Genomic DNA, 13,614 nt, shown 5'->3' on the forward strand with positions numbered 1-13,614 from the left:
CCGTCGCGCAGAGATCCCGCAGGTGGTGGCGCCGCCGCTGGGGTCGACGGGAGGTTTCCAAGATGGCGCTCACGTGTCGGTGGCGGCTGGAACGCGGCGCCTCCGCCTGCTCTTAAGCCCCGTCGCTTTCCTTTTCCCCGGCAGGCAGTTGACTGGCAGTGCTCGCACGGCGCTTGGTGGCGGCCTCGGCGAGAGGGCCGGCGTCACCGCCACCAGCTGCAGAAGGTGCGTGAATGTGGACATGACCACCATGGAGAAGCTGATGAAGGCCTTCGAATCCCTCCGTTCTTTCCAGCAGCAGCAGCAGCAGCAGGCGCAACAGCAGAGTCCCGCAGCAGCGGCAGCCGCTTCCTCCACGGGCGCCGCCCCCCCTGAGGAGTCGCTTCCCAAACCGTGAGTGGCGGCGGGGCGGGGGGGGGGCGGCGAACCGGGGATGGGGCGGAGCGACACCTCCCAGTCCCATCCGTGATGGTGAGGTGCGCTACCTGTTCCGTGGAGGGCGGTGCTTTTTTTCCCCTGGGGGTTGACCTTTCAAAAAAGAAAACGATTCTGTGCTGACTTCACACGATAGGCCTGTAAAAATCCACCAGTTAAATATATCATGGAACCCCTCCCCCATTTAAAATAAAGACATTAAAAGTGCAGTTGGATACATGTTCGGGCAAAAACAAAACAAAACCCTGCAACTCCAGGCTTTCCCCAGGTAGCCTCCCCTTCCCCCGTCCGATTATACATATGATTGCGCCCCTTATCTTTGAGGCTGGAATCCTATGTGTATATGCTGTCCTAAATCCTAGTGTTGTCCGAGGGAAACTATGTATTGTGTACAAACACTTATCTTTAAATAACACATAATTGTATTCCTCCCTCATTTGTAATAAAAGGGCCATTCCTCTTCCATATTCTGTTTGTCTTCCCCAGGTTGTCTGTTGAGTAAAGGAGGAGTGGATTGTCTTGTTCAGTTTGGTTTTTTCAGGAAGCTATTAGTAGCAGGGAGTGGGATCTTTGTGGTGGGCCTGTGGGAGAGAAGCAGGCATACTCGCCAAAAAAGGAGATGAGGAACCAAGGGGATTTATGTCAGATATTCTCAGCCTTTTGGGGCCTTTTGGCCCATTTGGAATTTTGGGAAAGTGGTGGGTGCTATAACAAAATGGCATGAAGAATCTCAAAATATTGGGGGATGTTGTGATGGTAGCTCATAGCCACTAAAATAGGGCTGGAGGATCAGTCTGTTCTTTTTGTAAATGTGTGGGGGACCCTGATGTACACAGGGGTGAATGAATTTTTAAACAAGACTTCTAGTTTCCCCTCACAACTCCATATCTGGTCGAGTATGAAGGCTGCACATGGTGCAGTTTTCATTCTACTTTGGAAAGTTGGTAGCAAGAAACATTAGCACACAGGCATTGAACCCTCAGCCACCAAAGTTGGAAATTAGATTGAAGGAAAGCAAAGGGATGGATGGATCCACAACTTTTTAAGAACTTGTGTTTTTCTCTAATGGGATGGAACAGGGATGGGAAAAGTCACTCCTGTGCAATATTCCTAGGAATAAGCACCTTTAAATACAGTAGGATTTTTAAGTGGGCATGCATAGAATTTCACTGTAAAACAGTAGCAAAAAAAATATGCTTCTTTCCAATGGTGCAGTTTCTCCCAAATCCAGAAATGGAGTGCCAACATGTGTCACAATTTATAAAGAATTTAAGCAGAGTTCCACCAAGGAAACAAGTGAATGCAATTCAGAAATAGCAACATAACTGTGTGGGATGGGATGATAGGGAGAGAAGAATATGGATATTTCAAAAATAGAAGATTTCCGGCGTTCAAGAGGGAAGACACAATTCAAATCCCTAAATGAAAATGCTTGATTCTTGGGAAGTCAGAATGAGATTTGAAGAGAAATGTAGGGAATATTGCAAGGAGTTTCTCCCCACCTCTCACATTGTTCCACTTCTCCCACCCCATCAGGGTTGGGGGTTGCCCATTTCTTCACTCCTAGTAGCTTCCCATCCTCCAGTCTCAGTCGTCAGGGAGGTGAGGTTGCTAACAGCAGCGAGTAAGCAGTGATTGCAGAAACAGGGTGAGATAACAGTCACCTCACCAAAGCAGATGGCTGTTTCCCTGCTACTAGCACAAGGAAACAGCTATATCATTGGGAGGAGGGAGAGGCTTTAATCTTGCCCTCTCCTAGTGATCCTGACATAGATTACTATCTGTACGGGGATTGCTGGAACAGCTTAAATTGCTACACTTCTCTATATAGATGAGTTCTAGCAGCTGGGAAACAGCTGTCTGTTGCCTTCCTCCCAGCTGATGGTGGCAGGAAAAGTTGGAGGGCCACCACATGCCCATGGAATCTCCTCAGGGCCTATGTGTAGAGATGCGAAGGCCTGGAAAAACACCGGAAAAATTCAGAAAAAAACCGTCCCCCCCCCCCAAATTCAGAAGCCTTTTTTGGGTTTTTTCCCAAAAAAATGAAGAAAAAACGGATTACGGGATGTTTTATGTTGAATAAAATGTTTAAGACAAGGTGTTAAGATATTTCTTCAAATGATTTCTAAAAACTCTACAGTATCAGATTATTACAATGTCTGTGCACCAAAAACAAACAAGTCCTAGGTTGTAAACTGAGACTACAACTCTCAAATGCAAGAGGAAGATCAGGGTCTTGCTATTTACTGTGTTATCTGTACAGCACCATGTACGTTGATGGTGCTATATAAATAAATAATAATAATAATAATTTCTACTTCTAGGGGGCAGCGCTTCCATGGAAGCAGAGACTGAAACTAATAGTGATAGCCATAGGTCAGAAAATGAGTCTGATTAAATTTCATGCATATTCATTGAATCTTGGTGTCCCCCCCACCATTTTTCTCAGTTCTTTTTATGGGAATGGGGTCTTTATGTCTTCACACTGGAGGACTAGCGGAGAGATAAATATTTTTCTTTGTTATTAATGTTGGTGGTTTCTTCAGTTGTTTTTTAAAATTGTTTTTTGCCTGCTCATAAGCTGGCAGTACCAAAGAGGTTCAGGTGTTCCTAACAGTTCAGGAGCATGTAGCTCCATTTGTTACCAAAAAAAAGGTAAAAAAAGTAAATTAAATTTGTAATAATTGTTTGAATACACTACTTTTAATATACCAAATGTTATAATTTTATGCCAAACCAACTTGGACATAATTAAATTTTATGTTCCTAAAGTAACAAATTGACTTTCAAACTGTAAAAAGTGCTAATATTCCATTATTTCAATTTTACCGAAAATTTCCATTTCCCCCCGAAACCCTCCCCCCCGAAAAAAATGATTTTTTCCCCCATGGCTTCAAAATTTCCGGAAATTTTACATCTCTACCTACGTGTTGCTCCTATGTGCTGTAATAAGACTAGCTTCAAAATCCTAGTCCTTATCTTAAAGTAACAGTGCAGAATAAGTGTGCAAATTTTAGTAGCTTTGCAGATAATTTTACTCACCTATTGTTTACATGCATAACTATGTTTGTATGTGAGTATTAGAGGGGGAAGAACAGCATCTATACTAAGCTTCTAAAGCTTCTAATTCTAGCTGCCTTGAACTGATACTTACTCATCAGAGGTGACAAGGGATGTGGCTTGTTACGTGTTTTTAGCTCTTTCTGTCTATCTCCCTTGTCTCTACAGTATGGCATATTTCTTGAAGTAAAATTGTTTTATTTCTATTTCTTTTAACACTGCCAAATAGCCATAGCTTTCTGAGCGGTGTACAGGTAAATTAAAAGCATAATATATACTGTAAATCAGAGTAATAAAATAAAAAAAACATTTATAGTCAAGAATGCACAATTGTGACTCGTCTCTCATGTCGGAAAATTGAGCATAAATCTGTCAGTAAAATACACTTTAGATCAATAATTTTAATAAGGAATGAAAGAAAAAAAACTTTGCTGGGAATCTTACAGAGAGGATTAAAAAATCTCCCCACCCCCCATGGCTTCATTATTTCCAGACATGTCTTTCTTTAAAAGTGTTCTTATTACATAGGTTTTAGAAATCATTTTGTGGGTCTGGGATGAAGGCTGGACAACAATGTATACATTGTCTTAAATTCTAAGTGGCAAAATGTTCTGAGATTTGTGAGTTATGGTTGAATTGAACACACAAATGCTGGGAAAATACTTTCCAACTATAACACCAGCCGTCCTTCAAACCACAACACGCCTTGGGCTAAGAGACCAGTGTATGTGTGGCAAGTGAAAAAGGGTGCTTGAACCACAGGGCTCTGAGACATATCAGTCAACAGCCTGACCTGTGAGATATTATACATGCCATGTTAGAGTTACTCCCTCATTTCATTTTGATTAAGTATCTCTGAGTGACAGCTTCTGTAGCCTTCTCTGCAACTGAAGATCAAGCTGCTTATAGTCCTGTAGCAGTGGAAAGGGTCATCAGCCTGAGTGCTGGCTAGCAGAGAGGAGGTTGGGATATAGTGAGAAAGCCAGTGATCGGGGGCAGAGCCTAGCAGTCAAATGATGCAGTAAAGTTCTTCCTTGCCTGAAGCCTAGAAAAGCATTTATCTCCATATGATTGGCACAATAAAGTGAGTAAACTTCATTAATAGCATTATGAATCCTCCGTAAAGCTGAAAAATGTAAAAAATACCTCTTAGAGCTGCCGGGAGAAAGCCTGCAGCTTACTTTCAGTTTTGCCGGAGAAGGGAAGGGAAAAGCGCACGGAAGGCACTAAAAATAACTTTGATGAGACGCAGGCAGTTTAAGTGAAAGAGAACTATATCCTTATCTGAAAGCGAAGCACAGAGAGGATACTAATTAACTCGCTCTGGAAATAAATTATTGGAGTCATAGGAGGAGGAGGTGCAAGCGATTAAACTGAAGCATTGAATCCTAAATGCCAAAAAAATAATAAAAACAAGGGAAAACCACTTTGGACCAGAACCAAAGCACACCCCTCTGATAAATCAGCAGTCAGATTAGTTAAAGAAGAAGGAACTACACAGGACGATCTGGTAACAAAGTTACAGGAAAACGAAGAAGGGAAAATGGCGGAGAAGTCCGGAAGTAATCGTTCAGGCAAGCTGAAAGGCACAGGGCCAAAAACAGCGCAAGATGATATGCTGACTAAGCTGGCAGATATGATAGAAACTAATAATAAGGTTCTACTCTGGAAAATGGAGGAAAACAAGGATAAGGTCATCAAAACTGTGCTGGAAGGAGTTAATAAATCAATGTTAGAGTTTAAGAAGGATCTGGAACAAACAAAGTCAGAAGTTCAACAATTAACGAAGCAGGTGGATACGAATCAACAACAGTTGAACCAACTCAGTATAAGTTTTGATCAACATGAATTGAGACTGATTTGCTTGGAAGGCCAATCCAGACACCCAAATCTGCGTTTAAGAAATTTCCCTGAAATACAGGGTGAGAATTTGAGAACCAGCATTTTGGGATGGTTTAAGGAGCTGGCTGCAGATTTGGATCTGGCACTGCAAGATGTTGAGAGAATACATCGGGTAGCTGGAGGAAGAGCTAGTGTGATGCTTCGAGATATCCTGGTTAGATTTGCCAACTACTATAAAAAGGAGCAGCTTATGAAGAAAATCAGGCAAATAACAACACTGAAGTATCAAGAAACACCAGTTCAAATCTACAATGATCTGTGCCCACAAACCATCGAATGGAGGAGAAGTGTCAGACCAATAATAGCAAAGCTTAAGAGGGAGGGGATTGCTTATTCATGGGGATATCCGGTGTTCCTGAGATTTATGCGCGAAGGAAGACAACATAGAATAACATCGCTGGAACAGGGAATGATCAAACTGAGAGAATTAGGGATAGAAGATAAGACACCAACCCAGCCGGAAGGAGAACAGGAAGAACGTCCTGGTCCAAGTAGGGAGTAAAAAGATTTAATAAAAATTGGAGGGAGGGAAAGGGAAGGAGATAAGAAGAATGGATACTGAGCAGGAGGGCTTACTGCATCGGGACTGTGGGTTCTATCTCTCTCCCCCCCCCCCCCCGAAGGTTGAATAGCCATGACCGGGGTGGTTCACCTACGGAGAAGCAAAGGGGGAAGTAGAAGAGGGGGGAGGGGATGGGGATAGGGGGAGAAGGGAAGGGGAGGGGAGGGAATAAAAATTTTGATTGTTAGTTGGTTTAAGTTAGTAGTGTTGTTAATGTGGGTGTGCACAAGGGATCTACAAAAAGCAAAACAAATATATTATGGATAAGAAAGTACGTATCTCAACACTCAATGTGAAAGGGCTCGGGGCAGTTGTAAAGAGGAAGAGAATAGAGCAGTTGTTAAATAAAGATGGGGCCGATTTTATCTTGCTACAAGAAACTCATCAGGCTAAATAAGGATTAAATGAGTTACGGTTAAAGTGGTCAGTGTTGTATGAGAAGTCACTGGGGACTTAAAAAAAATGGAGTAGCTATAATTATCTCGAAGAAATGTGGATTTAGTGTACTAAAGAGTAAAAGGGATATACTTTTATTTTCCCTTTCATAGTACAACATCATTTCCACAACTTATCTTTTACTATTCCAATTGAATTCTTTGATTTTTCTTTTTGTGTGAGCCTCGCCAGCACTTTAGAGTTTTTATTACTATTCTCAAAAAACTCTCTTTTCAAATAAATTAGATTTTTCTGTACATCTTCTAAATTAATATTTTCTAGTTCCTTTTTCTTTGCTTGCACTTGTATTAATATTTGTTTATTCCTACTTTGTAAAAATTCTTTCTCCAACTTGTTAATTTCCTCCTCTAACTTTTCCTGTATTACATCTTGTTGCACATTTCTCTAATACAAATCCCTCTGGTCACAGCTTTCATTGTATCCCACACAATTGACATTGAAGTTCCTCCCTTTTCATTAATTTCCCACATTTCTGACAATTCTTTCTGCATTTTCTCCACAACCATATCATATTCAAAAAAAATGGAGTAGCTATAATCTCAAAGAAATGTGGATTTAGTGTACTAAAGAGTAAAAGGGATGAGAAAGGATGATATGGGGCAAATGGCAGGGGAGTACTACACTTTAGTTAATATTTATGCCCCTAATGAGAGGCAAAGAGATTTCTATAGGGAAGTATTCAGAGAAATGGAGGAAATAAAAAAAGGGCATGTAATATTGGCTAGAGATTTTAATATGGTGATGGATAATATTTTAGATAAGTCAAACCCCACCACCCGAGAAAGAAGGAATAATATTACAAGTTTAAATAAAATGATAAAGGAAAAGGATTTTACAGATGTTTGGCGAATGACAAGCGGGGGGGATTTGGTACACTTTTTATTCACCAGTTTACAGAACGTTTTCAAGGATAGACTATATTTTTGTTTCAAAAGAGTTAGCAATAAGGGTTTGTAACACACAACTAGGGGTAATTTGCTAGAATTAGAGTTGGTATTTCTGGCTCATTAACTGATTCTATCTCCCCAAACAAAGGAGTAAAACAAGGATGTCTACTGGCACCATTACTCTTTAATTTATATTTGAATGACATAATTCCAGCATTGTCTAGCCCTTCAGTTGGGTCAAAGAAGATTTCTATCATTTTATATGCTGATGATATGGTTCTAATTTCACTTACCCGTATAGGTTTGAAAAGGCTGCTCTCTAAGCTCAGTGTATTTTGTACTAAAGAAAAACTGAGCATTAATTATACTAAGACAAAGGTGATGGTGTTTGGGAAAAGACATTCTCATTTCCAATGGTCTATCAATGGTCATCAGATTGAACAATGCCGGGAATTTAAGTGCCTTGGCATTCACTTTGCAGAGAACGTCTCCTGGAAGCCACATATAAAAGCTATTAGAGCAGTGGCTTTGAGATCTATTGGAGCAATCCTTAGATTTTATTACACTACAGGAGGACACTTGGTTGTTCCAGCTCTGAAAATATTTCAAAGTAAAGTCATTGCCCAGATCCTGTATGTTGCTGCTGTCTGGGGCTGGGATGACTCTCAAATGGATAAACTGGAGGCACTTCAGAACACATTTCTTAAAAAACTGTTAAGACTTCCTCCAGGCACTCCTGCAGCATTGGTCCGGACAGAAGTAGATCTCCCTCTATTAGATCTCGCATTCATTTTATTTTGTTTAACTATTGGAGAATTGTACAGGATTCCTCTGTTAGGATTTTCCCCAAGCTATGTTTTGAACAGCTATTAAACTGCAAAAGCTGGAGTTCAAGATATTACAAGCGGATACAGGCGGATGAGACTGGAGCCCAGTCAAGAGCGTCTGGATTAAAATAAATGGGGCAAGGAATAAAAAGAATATGATAATCGGAGTCTACTACCGACCACCCAATCAAGGAGAAGACGAGGACGAAACTTTTGAGAAACAAATTGCCAGTGTTTCAAGGAAGTGTGATGTAGTAGTGATGGGGGACTTCAATTACCCTGATATCTGTTGGGAGACCATTACTGCCAAAAGCGGCCCTTCCAAGAAATTCCTGACATGTATGGGTGATAACTTTCTCCTACAGAAAGTGGAGGAAGGAACTAGAGGATCGGCAATCCTTGACTTGTTATTGACCAATAGGGATGACTTAGTGGATAAAGTGGCAGTTACGGGAACTCTGGGGGAAAGTGACCACGTCATACTTGAATTCTTGATTATGAAGGAGACAAAAGTCGAGCGTAGGCATACACGTACTCTGGATTTTAGGAAAGCTGATTTTAATAAAATCAGAACTATAATAAGTAAGGTCCCGTGGCAAGGGAGTCTAATGAGAAAAGGAGTGCAGGATGGGTGGGAGTATTTAAAAAAGGAAATTTAAAGGCACAGTTACAAACAATTCCAACCAGGAGAAAAGATAGAAGACAACAGAGGAAACCAATGTGGCTCCACAAAAAGCTTAGAGATGACCTGAAAACAAAAAGGGATACATATAGGAAGTGGAAGGAAGGCCAGGCTACAAAAGAAGAGTACAGACAAGTGGCACAGAAGTGCCGAAATGGCGTCAGGAATGCTAAAGCTGTGAATGAGCTGAGATTAGCGAGGGTTGCTAAAAGCAATAAAAAGGCTTTCTTCAGATACGTGAGTAGTAAAAGACAGAGGAAAGAAATGGTGGTCCAACTGCTTAATGAGGATGCCAAATTGATAACAGACGACAAAGAAAAGGCTGAGGTGCTCAATTCCTACTTTGCCTCGGTCTTCTCCCAAAAGCGGGTCTATGAACCCCCTGGAAAAAGTGAAGCAGAAGTTGAGGGGGCAGGATTGCAGTTTGAGATTGATAAACAAATGGTCAAAGAACACCTAATTTCCTTGAATGAGTTTAAATCTCCAGGACCCGATGAACTGCATCCTAGATTAATGAAGGAGCTAGCAGAAGAACTCTCAGAACCTTTGTCTATTATCTTTGCAAAATCATGGAAGAAGGGTGAGGTGCCGGACGACTGGAGGAGGGCTAACGTTGTCCCTATCTTCAAAAAGGGCAAAAAGGAGGAACCTGGGAACTACAGACCAGTCAGTCTGACATCCATCCCTGGGAAAATTCTGGAGCAGATTATAAAGAAGTCAATCTGTAAACACCTTGAAATCAATGCGGTGATTACTAGAAGCTAACATGGATTTGTCAGGAACAAGTCCTGTCAGACTAATTTAATCTCATTTTTTGATAGGATAACCTCCCTTGTGGACTGTGGGAATGTTGTGGACGTCATATATCTTGACTTCAGCAAAGCTTTTGACAAAGTACCACATGACATTCTGATTAACAAACTAGCTAAAAGTGGGCTAGATGGAACAACTATTAGGTGGATTCACAGTTGGCTACAGAATCGGACTCAAAGAGTACTTATCAATGGAACCTTCTCAAACTGGGGAGAGACAACGAGTGGGGTGCTGCAGGGCTCAGTCCTGGGCCCAGTGCTCTTCAACATTTTTATTAATGATTTGGAAGAGGAGGTGCAGGGAACGCTGATCAAATTTGCAGATGACACCAAATTGGGTGGGATAGCTAATACCCTGGAAGACAGAAACAAACTTCAAAGTGATCTTGATAGGCTAGAGTGCTGGGCTGAAAACAACAGAATGAAATTTAATAGGGATAAATGCCAAGTTCTACATTTAGGAAATAGAAACCAAATGCACAGTTACAAGATGGGGGACACTTGGCTCAGCAATACTACAAACGAGAAAGATCTTGGAATTGTTGTAGATCGCAAGCTGAATATGAACCAACAGTGCGATATGGCTGCAAGAAAGGCAAATTCTATTTTGTGCTGCATTAATAGAAGTATAGCTTCCAAATCACGTGAGGTACTGGCTCCTCTCTATTCGGCCCTGGTTAGGCCTCATCTAGAGTATTGTGTCCAGTTCTGGGCTCCACAATTCAAGAAGGATGCAGACAAGCTGGAGCGTGTTCAGAAGAGGGCAACCAGGATGATCAGGGGTCTAGAAACAAAGCCCTATGAAGAGAGACTGAAAGAACTGGGCATGTTTAGCCTGGAGAAGAGAAGATTGAGGGGAGACATGATAGCACTCTTCAAATACTTAAAAGGTTGTCACACAGAGGAGGGCCAGGATCTCTTCTCGATCCTCCCAGAGTGCAGGACACGGAATAACGGGCTCAAGTTAAAGGAAGCCAGATTCCAGCTGGACATCAGGAAAAACTTCCTGACTGTTAGAGCAGTGCGACGGTGGAATCAGTTACCTAGGGAGGTTGTGGGCTCTCCCACACTAGAGGCATTCAAGAGGCAGCTGGACAAGCATCTGTCAGGGATGCTTTAGGGTGGATTCTGCATTGAGCAGGGGGTTGGACTCGATGGCCTTGTAGGCCCCTTCCAACTCTGCTATTCTATGAATCTATTCTATGAATCTAAGTTGCTTGAATTGTATCCTGCTCTTCTTGACAACTTTTCTGTCTTGAACTCAAGGGAGAAACTTTGGGAATATATTTTTAACTATGGTGTTCAGCTGGACAGACAAGCTATTAACTATTCCAAATTTTCAAAATGGTATAGGCTTTATGAATTTGACCATCAAAGGGATGTTTACCTGGTAAAGCTTACATCCCCAAAGCTTAGGCAAGCATTTACAGCCCTCCGTTTTCAAACTATGCCCACAGCTGTGACGGATGGCAGATATCAGCGCACCCCTTTGGCCCTCCGTCTGTGTATTTCTGGGGCCCCAGAAATTGAGGATCTGCCTCATTATTTGCTTTTCTGTTCTTTATACTCTGAACCAAGAACCAAATTTTTGGAATCTATCCTATATCATCTACACTTCAATACCACTTCAGAAAAGATTTTCTATCTCTTGTCTGACACTGACTCTAGGGTAACGCACAAAGTATCTCTTTTTGCCCTGGCAGCAATGAAAATTCAGGCAAGATTTATTACTGAGATTGTAGTTGACTGTGCTGGAGATGCTCTTATTTAACTACAAATTTTATATCCAAATTATGTTTTTAATTGTACTGAATTTTATTTTCTTATTATGTATGATCTGTTTGTGATTATATGTAGTATTTTTATATTGTTTCTCCATAATGTATATATTCTGTATGCGAATGGTCTATGGCCTAAGTATTAATAGGCCATATTAATGCACCCTTATCTGGACAGTGATAGCCTAGCTACAGTTATCCATGCTCTGATAACCTCTCGTTTGGATTACTGCAATGCGTTATACGTGGGGCTGCCTTTGAAAACGGTCCGGAAGCTTCAACTGGTACAAAACAGGGCAGCCCGTTTACTAACAGGGACTGGCTGGCGAGATCACATTACGCCAGTCCTTTTACAACTTCATTGGCTGCCAGTCCAGGTCCGGGCCCGATTCAAAGTGCTGGTATTGACATTTAAAGCCCTAAACGGTTTGGGGCCAGGTTATTTGAAGGAACGCCTCCTTCCATATGTACCTACCCGGACCTTAAGATCATCTACAGGGGCCCTTCTCCGTGAGCCCCTGTCAAAGGAAGTGAGGCAGGTGGCTACTAGGAGGAGGGCTTTCTCCACTGTGGCACCCCGGTTGTGGAATGAGCTCCCCAGAGAGGTCTGCCTGGCGCCTACACTGTACTCCTTTCGTCGCCAGCTGAAGACCTTTTTATTCACTCAGTATTTTAACATTTAATTTTAACTTAAATTTAAATTATACTGTTTTAACTCTGTATTTTAACCTTATATCAACTTTGCTGCGTGGTTTTATCCTGGTTGTGCTTTTTATATTGTATTTTGTATTTGTATTTTTAACTTGTTGGTTGTTTTATGATGGTTTTAATTTTTGTGAACCGCCCAGAGAGCTTCGGCTATTGGGCGGTATAAAAATGTAATAATAATAATAAAAATAATAATAATAAATTATTACTATTACTTACCTGTAACTAGGGGTAATTAAAGTAACTGACCACGCATTGGTAAACATGGATTTTAAAGTGAAGAGTGACTACTGGGAAGCTAAATGGAAGTTAAATACTAGAATATTAAAATATGAAAAGGTAGTGGAGAAGATGGAGGAAGAGCTACAAGAGATATGGGAAATTAATGATAATGGGGAATGTCCCCCATCAGTATTGTGGGATACAATGAAGGTGGTAGCTAGGGGGATTTGTATTAGAGAAACCTGTAAATTAAGGAGACAACAAGAGGAGATACAGAAAAAATTGGAGGATGAAGTTAAAAAGCTAGAAAGAAAGTATTTGCAAAGTAGAAATAAACAAATGTTAACGAAATTACAAGCAAAAAAGAAGGAATTAGAAAATAGAAATTTAGAAGTAGTACAGAAGAATTTGGTTTATTTAAAAAGAGAGTATTTTGAGAACAGTAATAGGAATTCTAAGGTGTTGGCTAGAGCCACACAAATGAAAAAGACAAAGAAATCAATAGGGATAGTTAAAGATAAAATGGGGAAGCCATGTAATATGATGAAAGGAAAAATAAAGATTTTCCAAGAATTTTATTAGGAATTATATAAGGAAAGAGTCACACTGAAGACAAGAATGGGAAGCTATATAGAAAAACATATAAAGACAGGTCTGAAGAGAGAGGATAAAGATTTAATGGAAGGATATATTACTCAAAGAGAAATAGAAGAAGCTAAAGATAAATTAAAAGGGGGGAAATCCCCCGGTACAGATGGATTGGGATCGGTGTATTATAAAACATTTTTAAAAATATTAGTGTTGAAATTAATGAAACTGTATAATGGAATAATAGAAGGAGATACCACCATCGTGGGAACAGTCAATAATTATATTAATTCCAAAGCCGGATAAGGACTTAACAGTCCCAGATTCATACAGACCTATTTCATTAATAAATCAAGATGCAAAATTTTTATCAGCTATAATGGCAAAGCGAATGAATACATTTATAGGTAATTACATTGGGAAGGATCAGTGTGGCTTTGTAGCAGGATAATTTGGTGGGAAGAGTTCTAAATATAATACAGCTATTGGGCGGTATAGAAATGTAATAAATAAATAAATAAATACAGGAGATAAAGAGAAAGCTGAGAGCAGGAATAATAGCTTTAGATAGATTCAAAGCTTTTGATTGTGTGAGTTGGCCAGCATTAAAGATGATAATAGAAAAGATGGGATTTGGGGAAAGATTTAAAGGTCTAATGGAACAATTGTATTCGCGAAATTTAGCTTCAGTAGTT

At 40.6% G+C, this 13,614-nt stretch overlaps 1 protein-coding gene across 2 annotated transcripts in view; it reads left to right on the top strand.

The window, feature by feature from the left end:
- Nucleotides 1-3: 3 nt before the first annotated feature.
- The window catches only part of HTT (huntingtin), a 454,111-nt gene continuing 440,500 nt past the window's right edge, over nt 4-13,614 (top strand). The window contains exon 1 of one of the 2 annotated variants that reach the window (XM_063135886.1): nt 4-393. In XM_063135886.1, coding sequence (XP_062991956.1) covers nt 242-393 — 152 coding nt within the window. In that variant the 5' untranslated portion in view covers nt 4-241. The remainder of the gene's footprint in view (nt 394-13,614) is intronic. The other variant, XM_063135887.1, reaches the window with a different exon arrangement.

Source organism: Elgaria multicarinata, chromosome 10 (assembly GCF_023053635.1).
Source record: "Elgaria multicarinata webbii isolate HBS135686 ecotype San Diego chromosome 10, rElgMul1.1.pri, whole genome shotgun sequence".
Taxonomy (NCBI): Eukaryota; Metazoa; Chordata; class Lepidosauria; order Squamata; family Anguidae; genus Elgaria; species Elgaria multicarinata.